Raw genomic sequence first — 22,452 nt, forward strand, 5'->3', positions numbered from 1 at the left:
TCATAATAAAAGACTCGATACATTGTTTTTCCCCTGTGCACATTTGATTGTATAGAGGCAAGAATCCACAGCTTTAGAACAGGAAGTTAGTTGTATTGTTTTTGGTAGATGTTCTTTAATGTGTTTCACTCCCTAGCGATACAGTGTTCATTTGTTTTTGTTCATTGACATTTTTTTGTCCAGTCACAGCACCTTCTGTTGAAATTGAAGTTCAGCAAAGCAGTCTGAGGCTGGGGTCATGCAGAGAAACTGTTGCGCAATTTTAAAACAAGCTGGAATCTTACGTGAAACTAAAAATGGCTTGAATCTGTTGCATAATGTGAACATTCCTTCAATATCATCTTGTCCTCAACTCATGAGTGCTGAGCCCAATCAAAATGCTGAGAATGTACCCTGTACTTCAAATAATATCAATCCGAACAATACACTGTTATCAACAACAAAAAAAGTATAAAATGTATATATTGGATTATTCACTAGAAGAAATTTTCCCACAGTGTGATCCCCTGATCTATTCCAGGTAAGAATCAATTCCACACTAACAACACATTTTATAACAATGTAATTACAGCTGATGATTTCACTATTACACCTTGATTACAGCAACACATTATACATAAATATTCACTGTGAATCTACTTCAGTTTTTACATGTAATAACTCTGGGTCATTGCTAATTAATTCCATGTAATTACATCAATGAATCTTTATAGTTAATACATGTTTATGTGTAAGAACACATGTGTTTATTGATAGTTAATACATAATTACATGTAATTGAACCAGTGAATTTTGATGGTTTTCATATATCTCAAAATTTATACAAGTCTAGCTTTAAAATTTTTACATAATTATATACAATTATACAAGTGTACCTTTATTGTTGCTACATAATTACATGCAATTACACAAGTTTGTATTGTAGATTTTATGTAATTGCCTCAATTTTATGTAATTACATAGATTACAATTTATATATTACATTTAAATATATATGTGTATTTTACAGTATAATTACTTCTTGATCTTGCAATCTTGATATTGCAACATAACTACATAACTTATGTACATGACTATCTTTTTACAAGATTACAAGTAAAATAATCTTGATAGTTACTACATAATACATTATTACAATACATATACTACAAAACTAAAAGTAATTACACAAATGTATCTTAATTTTTATAATTACAAGTGTATTTTGATTGTTACTGCATAATTACATGTAATTATATATGTGAATCTTGGTAGTTACTACAAGATACATACATTTAAACAACAACATTTCTACAATTGTGGATGTATATAAGCTATAGTTGTATAATTCAGCTGTAACAGTGCAGACATCAGCTGCCATCACATTAATTTTATCCATGTTGTTAATGTGTAAGTACACGTTTATTAAAGATAAACATCAGTATCAGTTTGATTCTGAAGTGCTTTACATAAATTAAAATGGGACTTGATGATATTATTTTAAACAAATACTTTTGTTATTAATTAATGTTATTAACATATCACACAAATTCATCCAGCCTGTGACCAGTTGCGTAAAAGTTTCTGGCTATGAAACCAGCCACTTGGGCTTCACACAGAGTCCACCTTGACCTGGTTGTTGTTGGTCATAAGCGGCGAGGGCTTGCTCTTGAGCCTCTCCTGTGCCTCGTTGGAGCTCTCAGGGAAGAAGATGCGCGCGGTGCACACGGACACCACAATGCGCTTGTATTCACGGCGGAAGTTCTGGTTTAGGACACCATAGACGATGGCGTTGAGGCAGCTGTTGAAATAGGCCATGAAGTAGCTGGCCACAAACAGCCACTCTGGGATGTATGGCGCCAGACGCTCGGGTGCCACGGCGACAGCAAGCCCAATTAAGTTGAGGGGCGCCCAGCACACGGCGAAGAGTACAAACACCACAAACATAGTGACAAAGTTCCTCACGTCGTGGGGAGTCAGCTTGGGACGATTGTCCGGCTTGACCCTCCGCCTCACCTGGATGACCAGGATCCAGATCCTCAGGTAGCAGTAGGTGACCACCATGATGGGCAGGATGAAGTGGAAGAAGACCACTGCGATGGTGTAGGCCGAGCTAGCGGACTGCTCGAAGGTGCAAGAGTACACCCGGGCGTCATACTGCAGAGAGCCTACAAACAAATTGGGGATGATGGCCAACACTGTCAGGGCCCAGATCAGGAGGACGTAGCAGGCAGAGTTCTTGTCGCTGAAGAGCTTGTCATACTTCAAGCTGTGGCAGATGTAGCAATAGCGGTTCACGGCGATACCCGTGATGTTGAAGATGGAGCCCACCACGCTGACCCCCATAAGGAAGCCACTGATCTGACAGTGCGCTGAGCCCAAATTCCAGCCCCGGTGAAAGATGGCTGTCAGCACCAGAGGGTACGGGTACAGTGCCACCACCAGGTCTGCCACAGCCAAGCTCACCACGAAGATATTGCCTAGGAACAAGGGCAGAAAAGCAAAGACAGCATGGGTTTTCTGAATAAACCCTTAGGCCAGATACATACCCCACTTTTATATATGCAAATGCATCTGCCTCAAGCTCAGCAAGATTGATTTCACGTGTCGCTGCATTTGGAAATGTGTCATAACACGATTGTTAACGCAACACTAGCCTTTAGAGCATTGTTGTAAGGACACACAACAGTAATCTGAGAATCAGGGTCATTTTCTTTTATTGAGAATTACTGGTAAAAAAAACTGCCAAGATATGCTTTAAAATATAATGTATATTGGAGAGATATTTAAGAAGAAGTGAAACATCTTATAGTCCATTTTTGGAATATCAACAGAAAGTTGATAACAATTAACAGTCAATCAAGACCATACAGAGGCAACAATTTTCTAAATAGGCATACATTTGGAGGACAAATGCTTTCATTTAATTAGGTTAATTGCATCTAACAGTGTGTTTCCTTAAAGTCAGTCAATGGCCCAGTCAGTTTTTAACTGTCTATGACTCACTCAGTCCGTGAATTAGTTGGTTGGTCAGTCAGTTGGTGACTCAGTCAGTAAGTCAGTGACTCAATCAGTTGATGACTCAGTCAGTCAGTGACTCAGTCAGTAATTCAGTCACTTTGTGACTCTGTAAGTCAGTCAGATATTCAGTCAGTCAGTCTTTGAGTCAATCAGTTGGTGACTCAGTCAGTCAGTGACGCAGTTTGTCTGTCAGTGGCTCAGTCAGTCAGTCTGTGAATCAGTCAATCAGTCAGTGATTCAGTCAGTCAGTTATGATTTAATTAAGTTGACTATAAATCAGTACGTATCTACATATGTAATTAACTGTAATAGCATAATGTTGAAGCAATATAGGCAAACAAGACAACAACTTCACAGGCTTCAAACACATCAAAGGCCTTGGAAACGGCAGGCAGAAGAACAGTAACTGTGTATGTTCACCTTGTTTATCTTGCTCCAGGCGCTATTACTGCTACCTTCGTATGCAAGCCATGTGCCGTACTTTACATACATACAGACAATAAAAGAGATAAGATGCCTTTGTGTGTGTGTGTGTGTGTTTGTTAATGTTTTTGTCAGTTTATGTGCATTGTGAATGATTGCATATATGTATGTATGTATCAGTGGCGGATGCTGGTCTTTCAAGGAGGGGAAGCTCAATTTCGGCCTACATCATAAAATGTGTCGGTTTATTTATACGTAAATTCTACCCTCCGTTCCGTTTCAAGAAAATGATCTTTGACCCTGTCGTACCAACAAGGCGTCTTTTCCAGGGACTTGACTAGTGTCCTCTCAATGGCCAGCAGAGCTAGGCTGCTTAAACGGCCTTGGCCCATGTGAAGTGTGTCCGCCTGTGAGTGCTTTGTGACGGTGGAGGGGCTCAGCAGCACCCGCTGGACAGAAACTGCGATAGAAGTCAGAAAGAGTGATAGAAGTCAGTCTCCAAACACAAGCAGCTACAAAAAAACCCACCAGAAATAGAAGCTTGATTTGTCGCTAGTCGTTTTTAACAATGAAAATGCCGCTAAAAGGACTTAGAAAGTCTGGTTCAACTCAGAACAGAATGAAAATGTAACGCTCCCACGGATCTTTACACCAAAGGATCACTGATTCGCTCATTTTGCTGTCAATCAAAAAGGGATTCAGCCTCAGACAGATCATCCAATCATCATGCAGAAGCTGAGCGTCCGGGCCAGCCGAGGCCAGCCCACTGCCCCATAGACCCCCAGAGACGCTGAGCGTCCGATGGGCGGGACAAAGCCCAGCATTTATCCAATGACTCGTCTCGTTTCGCTGCACTTTGCTGCTTCGCTATTGAACTCCATGGACGCTCAGCGTCCTCACTGTTTAAATCACCGCGAAGAGAATGATTGAGAGGAAAGCCGCGTCTTTACCAGTGATAAGAAGCTGATTCTGAAGTTGAGCGTGTTGTAGTGCATATTTATTCAATGTACACACAACAGTATAAATTTGATAACTTATTTTTTGACATTTTAGGGGAAGCTGAGCTTCCCTTGCAGTCTTAGAGCAATCGCCACTGGTATATATATATATATATGGTGTGTGTGTTTGTGAGAAAGAGAGAGAGAGAGAAAGAGAGGGAGGGAGAGAGTATTCAGGCATGCCATATAGCTACTACATGCATTAAGGAGAGCACTGAGTGCCTCTGTAAGAATGATGAAGAAAAGGGGTGGGGTTAGACACATTTAAGGGGGGGAGCGACCTCTGAGGGGGGACTTCCGGGTCGCGATCGCGTTTTGAGAGGCTTCCAGGTTGAGACAGGAGAGAGGAGGAGGTCGGGGCCTGGTGTGTGTGCGCGTCGGACGGTGGACCTGTTAAATTAATACATAAGAGTGTAGTTTTATAGTGTTCTTTAATGTTTGGCGTGGGATTTCCCTTTTTATAATCTGAATACTCGCTACTTCCTTATATAACTATCTTGACTTAACTCTTTAAAGCTGTTGAAGGGGAGGGAGTCAAGTGAAGTGGGCAGTCTAAACTATTTATCTTTGCTGTGTGTAGTATTCTTTTCTTTTATAGAAACGTAGGGTTTACAAGGATGTGTGTGGATTGATATCACTTTTGGGGTGGATTATAGTTGTGATGATCACTAGACAAGAGTGTAGTTTTGGTCCACTTTTGATGACTTCCTGGAGTAGCTGTAGAGGAGGATTAGGTCAAATATAGGGAGGTATTTTATGGTGTTGTGCAAAATAAAAGATTGCTTCATATTAATCGGACCTCGTCTGTTTGTGCGTCATTGTTGGGGTTATAATTAAATTGTGTCCAGACCTTCCTGGCTTATCAAAGGTGGTGGCAGCGGCTACTCCTAACAAAGAGAGTCCCTACACCTCTAATGAATGTACATTTCTAATGGACATGGGGAACTACAACATTTTACTGAGTGTGTTTATGTGTACGGAGACAAAATAAATGAAATCACACCTCAGTGAATGTGGAAAAGCTGCCTTCTTCTTACTCTATTTACCATATACATACACACACAAGCAGAAAGAAAGAGCAAGAGTACCATGACATAAGACACTCTTGGGAAAAGCCAAGGTCCATATCACCTTCTAATGTCACTGAAAACACTACAAAGTGAAACATGCCTTGTGCTAGCTTAAATGAATAAGTGACCATGAAGTGTGTCCATTCCACTGCCATCACCAGATCAGTGCTTACACAGCTGCATGTCAGTGTGGGCCAAGCAAAATAGCAATTTTACACTAGCACAGGATGAGATCAAATAGCACTATTCCACCTTAAATAAATAACAGTGACAATAAAAGCTCTCCTTTTTAGATGATTTACATATAACATATAACATCCATATGGCTGTATGCTAGTGTGGGACAAGCAGTGTGAAAGTCATACACTAGCACAGGTTGAGCCAAAAGGCACACTTCCGCCTTAAATAAATAAACATTTTTGCAAAATCTATTCTTTTCAGCTGCCATCACCATATAATATTGACATGGCTGTATGCTGTTGCTTGACCAACTGTGGCATGTGGCTATGTAGTGTTGTATGCTGACGGCAGCTGATTTTGAAATCACATATATTTATTGAAGGCAGAATGTAGCTTATGTGTCATCCTGTGCTTGTGTAATACTGTCATTTTGCTTGTCTCACCAAAAGGCACCATTCCACCTTAAATAAATATTAGAAACTGTCCTTTTCACGTGTCATCAACATATAGCACTCACATGGCCATGGACACAATGGATCAAGTAATATCCCGGTAGTACATTAGTACAATATGAGACCTAAGGACATGATTCCACCTTAAAAAAAATAAAAGTGATAGCCAAACCTCTCGTTTTCAACTGCCATCAACATATAACACTCAAAGTGCTGCATTCCAGCGTGGGACAAGCAATGTGGAAGTTATACATTAGCACAGGGTTAGACCTAAAGACACCATTCCACCTTAAATAAATATGAGTAACTCTCCTTTTCAGGTGTCATCAAAATAAAACCCTCATATGGCCACAGAAACAATGGGTCAAGTAATGTCCCAGTTGTACATTAGCGCAATATGAGACCTAAAATCATCATCATCATCATCATCTTCTATTCCGCTTTCCTAAAAACATGATTCCACCTTAAAAAAAATAAAAATGATAGCCAAACCTCTCGTTTTGAACTGCCATCAACATATAACACTCAAACAGCTGCACGCCAGCATGGGACAAGCAATGTGGCAGTTATACATGAGCACAAGATTAGACCAAAAGACACTATTCCACCTTAAACAAAACATAGTGTCAGCAAAAGCTGGAATAAACTACCCCTTTAAGAAATCCTTCAGTCAATGCTTTATGATCCCAATGTTACGGCCGCTCCCAACCTTTCTTCAACCTGTCAGAAACATTAGCAGAACACAGTGGGGACAAGCTAAGGCTAATTCTCCAGCAGCGACGGCCTGTCTCTTCAATTAGCTGCCAACAAAGCTGTCAGTCAAACACGCCCTGAAGCACACTGGCGGCACACACATTCACATCCACACACATCCCCTCGTATAGATGCTCGTCTCCTCCCGCATTCCTCCCATCCACAAATTCCAAACCTTTTTCAAAGGAATAACCTTGGCTGCTATTAATTACCAGTCGCCCAGCATTATGTCACCGGCAGAGGATTAGCAGCACCTGCTGCTGTCACCCAGAGACACAGGGATGGCTTTATTGGGCTTTTGTGCAGAGTATTCGAGCATATTACTCGAAATGAGCCCTAGATAAATCCAGATGATCATTAAGAAGTGAATTCCAGAATGAGGGGAAACATAATACCACCCATTGCACCGATTTCACTCAACAGAGCTTGGAGTCTGTGCCAGCATATATATAGCCATCAAATCCTTACAGCTATGCCTCAGCAACTAGTGTAAGACCTTCCCTTAAAAAGCAAAAAGGGACCAGTTTTGTATCACTATCCCTGACTTCACAAGAAATTTTTAAAGAGCAAGTTGTTTAGGATCTTTGGAACTGGCTCATCCTCCAAATCGGACCTTGCCTCTTGTTCTGACCTGAGTCCCCCATGCTCTCCACTCTCCATGCTGGAGTCCTGCAACATTTTCTAGCTCTGATGAGCACTGACAGCAGAGGTCAAAAGAGTCATCTCCACAGTGATTCCTGGGGCATAACCCAACCCCCCCACCCGCCCACCCCCAAGTCGAAGTTCTACCAAGCGAGGTTCTATATCCTCCCTCGCTTAGGAAGAGGAAGAGAAAGGAGAAAAAGAAAAGAAAGTCAGGGAAGAGCTTGCCCTTCAAAAAAGTCACACAGTCAGGGCTGGAGGAGTGGCGGCCGTGGGCTGTATGAGCCGGAGTTACGCAGCGATTAGGCTGTCAATCAAGGAGCCTCAGCTGGCTTACGGCAAGTTGTGGCTTTCACACACACACACACGCTTTTTAAGACACACTTGCTCCCAGACTCTTCCAAGGAAGCTTTCGTTCCTCGAGGACAGCAGCAGGAGGGAGCAGCACCGAAGCAGTCCAGGCTTAGAATCGACATCGGGCTCGTTGCCATCATGCACAGGTCTGCTCACCAATGATGGATAATTACTACCAGCAGTGACTTCTTCTGCACTCACTGATCACTTCTCTTTCCTCAGACTTGAGCATGTATTCCAATTAGCATTGGGGTTATCGAAGTGTGCTAACATTAGCACACCTTGAAACTCCAGTCCTATGCACCTGGTAACCACACCATCATCTTCATCTCCAGGGGTATAGTTCAGAGTTGCTCTGGGCTCGCTCAGGCCTACTAACCTTGCCCAGATCTAGTAACACAGTGTCTCTGATTACAAGGGAAAGCCTAGAGTTAAAGTTTAACCTGACGGAAGCCAAGAAAGGACTGAAGGTTGAAAGGTTGACGCAGAAGCGAGGCCTGCGGTCCCGTACCCCTCCCGTGGCCAGTTATTGCGTGTAATATTCATGATAATGTATGTTAATGTATGTTAAACATTGTGTGAATATATGAATGCATTTAAATACGTTAAAGGAAGATGCCATTTCTCACAGGCTCACTGACAGCCCAAGGCCAAAACATAATTGCAAGCTTATTTTACATATGTTAGCATGTTTTGGCAATTACACATCCAATGATACCATGCCTGTGATTATTTTGCATAAACAGGTTACCTTGTATCTACAATGCTGGCCACTTCATACTATCAGTTCAGTAGGGTCCAGTTCACTGCCTGGTTAATCACACTACACTCATACACCACTATACCACGTCATGGAACTCTAGAGAAGAATTAATGCATTTATCACCACAGATAACCCACTAAGAGTGTCCTGTGGTCAGACAGCTGAAAAACTAGTCTCCAAAATTTGGTAGGCCTAACTGTTAATCATAAACTCATCTACATTTTTGCAAAGTTCATGATGTTTTCATAAACATACACATAAGATAAACTGTGAGCTAAAGGAGCACAAACTCAAAGCCAAATGTACACCATGAACAACACCAAACTGACAAGGAGAAAAAATCTGAGCACATGCAGAACAAATCTGAAAGAGCACTTAATTTTTGTAACACTTTCCAAGCAAGGGTGCATTAATTACCAGTACTTACAACAGTAATAAACATTACTAAATGTTAACTCTTTATTAATTGACACTAGTTGAGATGTTATTAAGCATTAGATACTGATGTAATATAATGTAAAACAACAGGGACGTTTATTTCTATCATTAGTTAAAGATTAAATTAGACATTAATTAAGTAGTGTTAGTGTTTGATTGACACATTCATTAAAAATTTAGTTCATTCATTCATTGCCTGTAACCGCTTATTTAGTTCAGGGTCGCGGTGGGTCCGGAGCCTACCTGGAATCACTGGGCTCAAGGCAGGACTCACCCTGGAGGTGGCGCCAATCCTTCACAGGACGACACACATTCACAACTTCACTCACAGACTCACAACTATGGACAGTTTGAGCTGTCAATCCATCTACGGACATGTGAGCAAACCCACGTGGACACGGGGAGAACACACCAAACTCCTCACAAACAGTCAGCTGGAGCGGGACTTGAACCCACAACCCCAGATCTCTGGAGCTGTGTGACTGTGACACCACCTGCTGCACCACCGTGCCACCCAATTAAGTTTATTTGTTCATTCATTCATTCATTATCTGTAACCGCTTATCCAGTTCAGGGTCGCAGTGGGTCCAGAGCATACCTGGAATCATTGGGCGCAAGGTGCAGGGCATCACACACACACACACACACACACACACACACAGTCACTCACACACTCACACCTACGAACACTTTCGAGTCGCCAATCCACCTACCACCTACAATAACATGTGTTTTTGGAATGTGTGAGGAAACCGGAGCACCCGGAGGAAACCCACACAGACACGGGGAGAACACAGTACTGTTAACTGTTGCATCCTTGTTTTATTGTAAAGTGTTACCATAATTTGCAACAAATAAGTGCTCAGTGAGAAGTGCTCACAAATTTTTTATATAACTTATATAACTTATATAATTATATAATGCCTTTGGCTTACTGTAAATTTGCTGTGAGTTACTGACCCCGTTTGTGTGTTTACTGTTAATGTTTGATAAATGAACACACACTCGGCTTCTGAGAAAACAAACATCACCAGAGCCTTCTACACCCAGTCTCTCTCTCAGATTCAAGATTTAAGCTTTATGGTCATGACTGTTGTGAGAACAATTTTGCCAAAACAAAAACAAGAAACAATAACCATAAAAATACAAAGGAAAATTAAAAGCAGCAAATATTTTCTAAATAATTGACAACAGTAGTGAATGTGGTAATAATTATAGAGGTTTTGGCAAAATTTTCAAAAAGATATTTATAAAGAAATATATGCATTATATATGTATTGATATATAGTAGTATTTGGTGTACACCGTGTGAGTGGAGGGTGGAGTATGGTGAGGTTGGTGTTACTCATCGTCTCTCAAGCGGTGACAGGCTGATACCCACAGTACGGGGAGGGGGTGGTGTGATACCCTCTCCCAGAATTATCTCTAATTTCTCCAGGTCTGTGAGTGTGTGATAGTTTAGGATCAGCTGTTTAAACCTGTCTGTGAAGGGAGGGGACTGAGGGGGCTCTACTCGGGGGTTTGCTCTTGGCTCTGTAGCACTTAAAAACAGCAGGGATTCTTTGGAACCTGAATTTAGGTGTGTCCAGAAATGTAGGGCTCTTTTTAGGATGGTGATAAACAGAAGGAATCGGCCTAATTCTGCCCTGCACACATTAGGTTAAAATTTTTTGGACTTTAAGTAAATCTTAAGAATTCAGAGTGCAGGGTTTCGGTTGGATGCTTGTCCCATTTAGTGTAGCTGTGCTCAATGAGTGGACCCCAAACCTCACTCCTGTAGAGTGCAATGAGTTGAATCACACTGTTTAATACTTTACACCAAATGGAGATGGGAGTGTCAATATAGTGATCTGCGAGCCTTTTCCTTTAGTGCATTGACTGCGGGGCGAAATTTCCTTGATGTGGTAATGACAAGGCTGAGGTAAGTGTGCAGCAGGGTGTGCTCCAGGGTGGTGCTGCCCATGGTGAACTGGTACCTGTGTTCCTGACACCTGGGATTTTTCTAGAAGACCATAACTTCTGTCTTCTAGAGGTTGATTGCCAGGGCTCAGTTCTGGCAGTACACACACAAACAGTTCTGAGACCCGGTTGTCTGTGTAGAGCACGGACTACACCTCCCCATCCTGCACAATGAGACTGGGGGCTGTAGACTGTTCCAGCTGCTTCACTTACAACACATCTGTTTTCTGAATACATTGATTTGACAACATCATACACTTAACCCCAGACTCTGCTCTGTAGGAGAAGGTAGTACAGCCCCTTGTGCGGAATAGAGTCAAGCGACGTCTTGATATCTACAAAACAAGCAAAGACTTTGGTTTTGGTGAACGTGTTGGTTGATCAGGGTGTGTAGAGTGTAGATGTGGTCAGTAGATTTGTGATTTGGTAGGAAGCCAATTTGACTCCTACTCAGGACATATTAAGGAAAGACAGAATTCTGTTGCTCAAAATGCTGTTAAAAAATTTCCCCAGATTACTGCTCACACAGATGCCTCTGAAATTGTTAGGGTCCAGTTTTGGTGCATTTCCACCACATGGGTCTGGCTCTACACAACTCGACACAACATGCTTAAACCTTGTCGTTTTTCCACTGGCTGGGCTCCTCTGCGAAATGGAGCCGGTGATGTCACAAAACCCCATCTCTAACATCGCTGGCTTTGAAAACCACAGCAATGGCGGCGGTAAAGTTTTACTTGTTGCGGTTTTCACTGGCAATTTTCGTCGGCCATCGGCCCAAGGAGCTCTTCAAAGCACCTAGAGGTAAAGTTACAAGCTGCCGTTGTGAGTCTGATAAAAATCAATGTGAAAGCTGCTGTAACTTTAGAGATTAACCAAGTGGCGGTTTGTGCTCTTTTACAAATCACCATTTAGTACCTACTTCGCACAGTTGGAACCTGAAATGAACTGGGACCCGGTTCCAGGGACCAGGTACCAGATTTGGCCTGTGGAAAAGCAAAAGAGCCGTGCAGTGTTGAGTAGAGTCATGTAGGTTCAATGCAGTGGAAAAGTGCCATTTGTCTCCACTCTAATGGATGGGGGTGATAAGTCTTTGGCTCCAAGTGTTAGGAAAACAGTCTGAACTCAGGATCAGGTTGAATAGTTTGAGCACAGCCCACTGCAGCTCAGGGGTGCTGTCAGGGCCATAGGCCATAGGCCTCTCGAATCATAGATTCGAGAGATTTGAGTTGGGTCAATTCTTCCTGTGTTATTGGATAATCAAGGCATTTCTGATTTCCTTTTATGGAGCATTCTAGTAAATATAATTTATGTTTTATCCAATCATTTTTGGGATTGAGGTCTTTTTGGGGGATTTCTTGGTAAAGCTGTTCAAAATGTGTTTTCCAAATTTCACAGTTTTCTGAAGGTAAAGCCTGATTCCCAGAACATATTTCTTCCATTTCTCTGAGGGTTTTGCTTTGTATAGTTAAATTTTTTTTTCATGTGGACTGCCAGTTTATATATTATTTTAGGGTTTCAAAGTATATTTTTTCTTAATTCTAGATTGTCTGGTTGTCTGCATTTGAGGTTTGACAGCTTTCTAATTCCTTTCAGAATTCATGATCAAACCATTCCCATTTCCCTGATGTTTTTGTAATTTTTTTTGCCCTTTGAATGTTGAATGTTTGGTGCATTTTGGGAAGGTTTTGATGTTTTCTGTGATGATGAAGTTAACACTGACCTTGCTTTTTTCAAAGTTGGTGTTAGTAAAGTTAGTGATTTGGTTTGATATGTCAAGTGATATTAGGTGCCTGTTTGAATTTTCCTGGTTGTCCAGGGCCCATTTGTACATCCTGTGGAGCAAGTACAGTTTTTACAGGGCTCAATTGCTGTTGGTTTGGGGTGGTCCCTCTTTCTCTCTCCTCTCTTTTTCACATGTGCTATTTTCACTCTTTTTTCTGTGTTGTCTTGAATGCTCACTCTCTTGTTCCTCTTTCCTTCCTCTACCTCACACACAATCTTTCAATCTTCCTCCCTTGAGCCTGCTCTCTCTCTCTCTCTCTCTCTCTCTCTCTCTCTCTCTTGGCATTTTTTGTCAGTTTATTGTTTGTTAAATGACCACCATCTGCTCCAGTCTTTGTCTTTGTGTCACAGTGATGAGCTCTCACTTACCACACACACATACACACACACAACATGATGCATGTGAATGGAGAACAATGATGAAATGATGATGATGATGAATTTCATGGCCATTCCTATGTACATAATCACTCACCTGAGCAGAGAGAGAGAAAGTGAGATAGAGAGCTATAGAGAGAGGAAATACAGAGCTCCAGCTGGTGATAAGAAACTAATATATTTTCTTCTCTTCTCTGTTTCCATCTCTCTCTCTCTCTCTCTCTCTCTCTCTCTCTCTTTCCCCTTGATCCTGTTTCATCTGTTATTTAATATTACTCCCATTCAGTCTGAGAGAGAGCAAGAAATAAATAGAGAAGAAAGAAGAGGAAAGGGAAAAAGAAAAAGGAGGAAATATAGAAACCGAAGAGGAGAAAAAAAGGGAAATAGCAGAAAATGAAAGGAAAAGGAGCATGAGAGAGAGAGAGACAGAGAGAGAGAGAGAGAGAGAGATGGAAACACAGAGAAGAGAGAAGAAAATATATTAGTTTCTTATCTCCATCTGGAGCTCTGTATTTCCTCTCTCTATAGTTCTCTATCTCACTTTCTCTCTCTCTGTTCAGGTGAGTGAGAGTATAACCTTATGTACCAATATATGTGGCATGTATTATTTATCTGCCTCTATGTATAAAAAAGAATAAATACCAAGCGCGCACACATCCCTACACGCACGTGCATGCAGTCAGGAAGATGACAGGCATGCAGGCCTCACATACACATATTAATCCACTGCATTAGAGCACGAGCCTGTCCAAGACCACCAAGCTAAATATAGACCTCCAAGACAGCACCCGACATAACAGCAGCACATTATCTCCACAGTCCAGCATCCAGGAGGTCAGTGTGAGGACACACAGCCAGGTCCAGCTGAAGGACATAATCACAAGTCCACAACCAATCACAAACTAATAAATAACAAGAGCAGCATCATGAAGGGCAGGATTAGAATATACTTATTACTTATCGAGATTTACATAATTATTATGAATATGGTACCAGCACACACTGACCAAAGGGGGCTAACAAAGTATGCAGAGCAACAGATGGACTACAGTCAATAACTGTAGAACTACAAAGTGCTCCAGAGTGGATGACAGAGCTGGGAGACTGGAGAAAGAGTGTAGAAGAATGCAGGTTGGTTTTAATGTTATAGCTGATCGGTGTACATCAAATATATTTGGGGAACAGGGATTGTGTTTACATGAACAATGAATAGATGAAGAGATGTGTGTGTGTGTGTGTGTGTGTGTGTGTTGCCACCCCCTCCTGCCACTAGCAATCCTGCTCTAAGAGACTTCAGTCCAGTCGGCACACACTGGACACTTCAGACAGGAAGCGGAATCGTCCGGTTCTCTCCCTTCAGCTGTGTTTACAGGCCCTGGAACAGCATGCTCCACTGAGTTAGACACCGATGAAAACACAGCACTCACACAAATGTCTTAACTATTAAGCTCAGGTTCAAACACACATTTGTGTTCAGGTACAAACATGCCCTTTGTCCATCGGTGGCCATAAGTGCTTATTTTGTTTCAAACTCAGGTGTGTGAGTGACTAGGTGAGTGTGTGAAATTCTCCACAGGTGTGAGTTCCTAAAGGTTGATTCAAGAGACACTAAACCACCATATTCTCTCTCTCTCTCTCTCTCTCTCTCTCTCTCTCTCTCTCTCTCTCTCTCTCTCTCATACCAATGGGTCAGGGCAGACCGTATTCATGCTTCAGCGTCCGATCACATGTCTGCGGTCACACTCAGCGTCACGCAAACTCAGCGTTCCCTGCAAGCAAGTGCCGGCGACAAAACACCACAGGTATTGTCTCACTTCATGTCAGAAGAATTCCCAGAGATGCTGCAGGGACTAGAGCTGACAGGTCCACGCCGGCAATGCTAAAACACACACACACGAACACACACACACGGCATTGTACAAGTCCCCGTCCCAATATCTGACAGTGCACACACAGCCCTTTGCTCCAGAATCACTGTCACGCCTCTCAAGTGTCAAGGGTTGCCATGTCACATTTAAGCAGACATCAGTCAGCAAGCGACTAGGAGTCAAGTCCCTGTCCTTCTCACTGAGAGAAGCAGAGCAGTCTTGTTGAATCCAGTTCTTCAAGGACTCTTCTGAAAATGATCTCAATCCCATCTCCACCTGGGCCTTGAATGACTAGCACCTCTTTCATTATTTACTGGATCTTCAGTTTTGGTACCAGGATTGTCTTGGAAGCTAGTTCTTCTAGGACTCTTCCAAAAACAATCACATTCTTGTGGTTCTTTTTAGCAGAAGTCTTCAAATCCAGACCTTGGATCCAGGTTCTAGACCAGGATTTTAATATGCCTGGCTGGTATGACACTATAGATTCAATTGCTAATGCAACTGACTCTCCAAGTATACTGTCATACCAGCTGACTATGGTAAAATCCCAGCCAGGAACCTGGATCAAATGTCTGGACTGGAAGGACCTATAGGATCTATAGCTTTGAAGCGAGGTTCCCTGGAAAAGTACTTTTCAGGTCACATGGTCATACCTGGGGATGTTCCATAGCAATGCTAATTTTACTTCCATTAGAAAAAGGTACAAGTATGCATCTGTTATGTAAAAATAAACAGGTACATACTTAAGCCATAATGTCATTGTTGCACCCTTGAGGGACAATTTATTTAGGATCAATTCCTTAAATTCTCTTCTGAGGATCAAGTAGTTTTCAAGGCAAATCTCTCAATTTACCAGTCAATCCCCCTACCTTGACCTATGGTCATGATTACTGGGTAAAAACGGAAAGAACTGGATCGTGGATACAAACAGCAGTAGTTATTTTTGTGTATAGAGTGGCTCAGCATACTCCCCATACCCATGTGAAGCTTGACCTCCACACTGAGAGACCCCAGTTGAGCTTTTTCAGGCATCTTATCATTAAGCCCTTTGCTAGAGGTGCACCAGGCACCGCCAACTGGGAAGAGGACAGAGGGTGGACCCAGGACTCGCTGGAGGAATTATATATCTCCTGGCTGACCTCAGAATGCCTGGAATGCCTGGGATCCCAGGAAGACCTAGAGGAAACTGCAGGGGACAGGAGTGTCTGTGTGTCCTTGCCTATGGCCACTGAGACCCCTAAAATCGACTGACCGAAAAAGAAGATGATGGTGTGGATAGTTTTAAGGCTCCTTTAACCAAATTTTCCAATCTAGTCTCCATGTGGCTCTAGTAGTATTCCTCACATTCCTCTCCTCCTAGAACTTTCTGGATCACCCATCTTGTTTGCATAGTCGTAAATTCCTTCACTGTGTCCGAAGTGGCTCTCCATTCACTATTCCCCATATTACTCATGCAGGGCACTAGTATAGGAAACTGAATTCAGGAGGGTAGTGAACGATTATGGACACTAACTCATGCAGGTTTTTACCAAACAATGCAGTGCATTATGGATATCTGCTATCCACAAGTGTCATCTAGTGCACTAGGTTTTCAGACACTCACACAAATTGGCGGAACCCAAAAATAGTGCACTATACAGTGAATAGGGTGCAGTTTCGGACACGCCGCTTGTCTTGAATCCAGTAATTCTTCCACTTGTTGAAGAGAACCCCATCTGTTCCAGGAGATCCAAACACATTCTACTTGCAGTGATGTAAACATATGTCTGTGAAAGCAAACAACTGTGGCAAACGAGTGCGGTCAAGCTTGCATAACTACGGTCAGCTCAAATAATGGTGATCAAGCGATTATGTAATAACTGTTACAGGCCCACCCACCACACTGCTTCTGCTGTGTCTGCTTTCCATTTGTATTTAATTTCTCCTGCTTTCCAGACAATGCAACCGGTTCTGACCTGAAGATACATTTCTGAAATCTGATCGCCAAACATCTTATTACTCAAAACATGTAATAAATTTCTTTGCTTCATCCAAAAAGAGTCCCATTATTCCTGCAACATCACATGTCAATACATACACATTGACATAATATTTTAGCTAACTTTACTTAACAAACTTTATTCTAACTAACTTAAAATTCCACCCTTAATCGGGAATGTGGAGCTTTATATAAATATGGTATACTTGATATTGTGACATTTGATCCATTGAAATCCAATGCTGATCTACATTACATTAAAAGGATCGACTGTATTGGTCACCCATTATATCACAGTAGGGACACATTGGGCAGCAGTTTTGAGGGTTTTATGGTGTTGTTGCCTTCATCCAATATACAAAATATACAATTGCCCAAAGCTCATGACCATATGTGACAATTCTTTGACTGGCTTTTCCTTACAGCTGGAATGAAGATACAAGCAGCTTTATTGGCTTTTCTCTGTCAACTAGCTGAGCTTTATTTTCCATGACAGAATGAGGATCTCTGCAATCCAAGAGCATGTGGGAGTCCCTTGCACTGACAGAAGCCAATTGAGGTGGTTTGGTCATCTGATAAGGATGAGAGGAAATCCTGAGGGAGACCCAGGTCTCAATGGAGAGATAATATCTCTCAGCTATAGCTATAGAACAACTAGGGATGTCCCGGATGAGCAGGAGTAAGGAGACACCTGGGCTTCTCTGCTTGCCCTATCGCTATGAGGCCCTGAATCTGGGTGCAAGGATGAGGTCAGCACACTGGAGAAAGGTCAAGAGTGTGTTGTGGCTCTCGTAGCTACACAGCAACACACAGGGTTCTAAGTTGACACTTCAGATTGTTTTTTGGATGTGGGCATTTTGAACAAACTACTTTCTGTCTCTGCAGGCTGGGGACTGAGGGTCGGTGGGTCAAGATGGTAATGTGTGCAAGTGTCTACATCTGTGATCATGTGTGTGTGTGTGTGTAGAGTTTGAAAACTACACTTTGATGCCGGGGGCTGTCATGTGGGTCAAAGTGTGTGACTGCATGTTTGAGAGTGTGTGTGTGTGTGTGTGTGTCCATCATGTGGGTCACGGCAGCAGGGGCTTGCCGCATCAATACACTTCGCCTTATCTGCATTACTGAAACAACTGCACATGGCTCCATTCTGCACACACACACACACACACACACAGAGAGAGAGAGAGAGAGAGAGAGAGAGAGAGAGAGAGAGAGAGAGAGAGAAACAAACACAAATTTAAAGTTTACAAAGCGGAACACACCCATTGGGTGAGTTAAATGTCCAAACTCTGTCCTAGTCGTTGTATAACACATCACTTCCTTGTCTGTCCAATTTGGCTGTGGTCATTTTAAGAGATTGACCAATCAGTGCTCTATGAGAACATAAAACATAAAATTGTTTATCAACCAACATCATTCTAATTTACTTGCTATAGGCTCATCCGAACAGCTTTATGAGAAACACCACCTTAGTCATATTTAATCCAAGCATACACAAGAAGTTGCTTCCATTTTACCACTCCACCTTAAATACAGAAGCTGATACAGGGCACTGGAATGTAACTGAGATCTGTAATTTAAGGTTTTGGAGTTGTGTAACTGAGATATGAGTTATGAGTTTGTTGTTTGATGAGGTGTGTGTTGTACAATGTGTGAAATGTGTAGTTGATCTTTTGTACTTGAACTTCTGAAGTTGGAAAGTTCCTGGGGGTGTCATTTATGCTTTAGAGATGTTTTGGGTTTTTTGGGATGTATAGCTGAAGTTTTGAAGGTGTCATTTTGTGAAGTGCAGTGGTTGTGGACACGTGCTGAGGTTGTGGAGATGTGCTGAGAAGAGCATAGTTGAGATTTTGGAGGTGGACGGCTTTTGCAGATGTAGATTTGTTTGTGGTGTTGTATAGAGATTGTGCAGATGTTTTGAGGTTGTGGACACAATTTGCGGATTGTAGAGGTCCTTTGATGTTGTGGAGAGGTGCTAAGGTTTCTGAGATATGTTAAGCTTTTGGAGATATGGTAGGTTCAGGATGCAGAGATATGCTAAAGCATATTGAGACATTTTGAGGTTGTGTTAAGATTTTGGTGATGTTTGATATTTTTTTGCAGTTTTCAAGTTGTAAAAATGCTGAAGTTGTAGGTGTATTTTGAGGTTGTGCAGAGGGTTTGCGGTTGTGGAGATGCAAAGTGTATGGCTCTTGGTGTTTTTGGAGGATTCTTCACTGACTTTGTGGGTATATATGAGGTTGTGGAGCTGTTTCAAAGTTACTTAGATGTTTTGAACATGTGCAGACATTCTGTTACGGGGTGAAGTCTGTGGGGATATTCATTCAAAGTCTGTAAGCGCTTATCCAGTTCAGGGTTGCGGTGTGTCCGGAGCCTACTCGGAATCACTGGATGCAAGGCAGGAACACACCCTGGAGGGGGTGCCAGTCCTTCACAGGGCAACACACACACTCATGCTCACTCACATCTACGGACACTTTTGAGTCACAAATCCACCTACCAACATATTTTTTTGGACTGTGGGAGGAAACCGGAGCACCCGGAGGAAACCCAGGCAGACACGGGGAGACAGTCATTTGAACCCACAGCCTCCATGTCCCTGGAGCTGTGTGACTGCAACACTACCTGCTGCACCACTGTGCCACTCTGTGGGGATACTGTCAATTGTTTTTTTAGAATTGGTATTTTTGGAGGATTCTTCTCTTAGGTTTTTAAAAGCTTGTTGTGGTTGTGAGGTGCTGAACGCTGGCTTTTCTTTGATCTTAGATTACCCAGAGCCCATTTCTTTCTCCTCACTACTACACTCAAGTGCATTGGTGGAGTTCAGAATCAGTCTTTAGAAGGTGCAGTTTTACACATGTGGAGCCAAGCGATACCGAGCCCAGTCCTCATTTCAGGCCTAAATCCCATTAGCGCTAAAGAGCGGCTTTGGGAAGTGGCGAATAAGGCTTTCCTCAGTGGCGTGTGGCTGAAGCGAAGTGGTCTTGGCAGCAGGGGAAAAAAACCCTAACACACTAGGTGAGGAGCAAGATTGAGAAATGTTCATTACCTCTGGGGGTCTTTCGATTTGGAGCCTTTAGAACACAGGTAATTGGCTTTAGATCTGAAGGAAGCATGTGTTGGTGGGTATGGGTATGGGCATGTGCATCATGCAGTCAATGAGATCACAGGGTTTTCCCCTGGAAGGAAACACACACATACACAGATGTGTACAAGATGAAAGATGGTGGTCCATCACAATCCCGCTCCAAAGTGGCAATTACATCTGTAAGCTGGGTCTCCAGTTGTCTATTACAGCTGCTGGAGCCACCATCAAAGCACAGCTATGGACCCATCAAGGGACTTTGGGCTTGGCTTCAGTAGTGTGTTTGTTGGTGTGTGTGCATGTGTGTGTGTGCATGCTAGGATGTCTCATAGGGACTACTGCCTGCTGGCAACTCTGTCTGGGAGGGAAGGCCAGCCGAAGCTTATCTAGGTACCTCTCTGGTGCCAGATGAAGATGGCAGCGTTCTGGACTTTCTGAAGCCATAATAGTGTCAAAGCTGCACAGGCACTGCCTGGGTTCTGCGATCCCACAGGGAGCACCTGGCAACCTGCTCAAGGCCTTGGGCCAAACATGAGTGACCACAGCATCCCATAGGCTTTTTCAAACTGGCCAGGGATCAGTCTTCCGTCCAAACTTGAAACCTTGTTCATCAAAACAATCCCTGATTTTCGACAAATCCCACTTTGTCTTTTCCCAAGGTTCTGCCCAGTGGGTATTCCTACTAATGACATTCTGGTCAAACAAGTGTTCCAGGAATACTGCCTGCACCTGCCTCAGGACATCAGTAGTGCATTATGTCCTGCATCAGCTGAAAGGAGATGAAGACCTTGGAATATACATGAACTTTCCCTTTGAGTTAAGGGTCATCTATTGATGGACGTCTGTGTTAGCAATGCTTTGGTCTTTCATCTGTGGTCAGTTTTGGACAAGAAGGGCCACTTCTGGATAGATTTTTTTGGATCAGTGATTTGAAGGTCAAGGTGTGTGTTTTAAATATAATGACCAGTGAATAAATATACAAAACAGGTTTTTCTAATAAACTGGCCAATGAGTGGAAATAGAAGGGGGTGTTTCTGATAAAGTGGCCAGTAAGTGGAAATCGAAGGGGTGTGTTTCTAATAAAGTGTTCTGTTAGATGGTACTACCCCCAAAGGAAAATTTCAGATTTTTGAGTACACTTACAGCCAAAAGCAAGTGGGTCAAAAGGTCATAGCAGGTGGGTCGACACTGATAAATGACCCATTGTGTCAGGCTCGAGGGGGCGGACTGACTGAGGCGGACGCACTCGCTAAAACACAGTACTTTTAATAAAGGAATATAACAAAATAAAGAGACTTTAACAGAACGAAAACAAACAGGCAGCCAAGCAGGCTAAACTAGACACGGGGAGCTAAACAGGGCAAACGGGACTGACAGACTAAAGAGAATAGACTGACAGACGAAATAACGACAGAGGAAATAAAACTACAACATGAAACAACGACTTGGAAAACAATCACGGAGAAACTGTAGAGACAGACTAGATAACACGACCGACTTGACATAGGACAAAGGAGAAATGTTCGACAAACAGGAGAGACACAAGGGAACTTAAATTAAAGACACAGACAAGATACACCTGGACAGATAATGAGGAGGACGGACAAGAAGGCGGAACAAAGGCGGGGCTAGGGAAACAACAAAGAGCCATGTGCTGAGAACGAGCACATGATCAGGGAAAACAGACATGACAGGACGAGGGCGTGACACATTGGAAGTACAGTGCAAAAGGATGATGTTTATTATTGCACTGTGACCAGACAAACTAAATAAAACAATGAAGGACACACATAAAAAAATCCTTTGAATACATATACTATTTACAAGAGGTTACGGGCTCTAGACTCATCCCCCTTAGAAATGAGAAGCAGCCGTGATGCTAAAACACAGCACATGGTCTAATACACACACACATGGACACAACTACACAAACCGCTAGCAGTTGGCTCAGGTGTAACCCATTACTCACTAATAGAACAGGAGCTCTATTACTAATACCCCACCCCCAGGGTGAAGAGTGACTTTTCATCTCTACGTTGGTGGATCCTCCCCGCTAAGATCAAAGAAGGACCTGTCTTGCCGGAATCTCCCAAATGAAACCCTCCTGCCAAGGATTCCAAGTACACTATATTCATACATATATAGAGTTCACAAACTATGATTTTAAATAATGTCTTAGGCTAGTGATTGGGTTCACCGGGTTCACCACATCACCTGACCAGTGAGTGGAAGTAGAAAGGGAGTGTTTCTAATAAAGTGACCAGGCAGGTAATTCACAATGTAATAAAGTGCACATGCACTGGGAGACTAGAGTGATGTTTCTAACAAA

The 22,452-nt window shown here is 42.5% G+C and overlaps 1 protein-coding gene across 1 annotated transcript in view; it reads right to left on the reverse strand.

Moving 5' to 3' along the window:
* Nucleotides 1-1,590: 1,590 nt before the first annotated feature.
* The window catches only part of mtnr1aa (melatonin receptor 1A a), a 55,389-nt gene continuing 34,527 nt past the window's right edge, over nt 1,591-22,452 (reverse strand). The window contains exon 2 of the mRNA XM_066658937.1: nt 1,591-2,459. Coding sequence (XP_066515034.1) covers nt 1,591-2,459 — 869 coding nt within the window. The remainder of the gene's footprint in view (nt 2,460-22,452) is intronic.

The sequence above is a fragment of the Hoplias malabaricus genome, chromosome 2, assembly GCF_029633855.1.
Source record: "Hoplias malabaricus isolate fHopMal1 chromosome 2, fHopMal1.hap1, whole genome shotgun sequence".
NCBI lineage: Eukaryota > Metazoa > Chordata > Actinopteri > Characiformes > Erythrinidae > Hoplias > Hoplias malabaricus.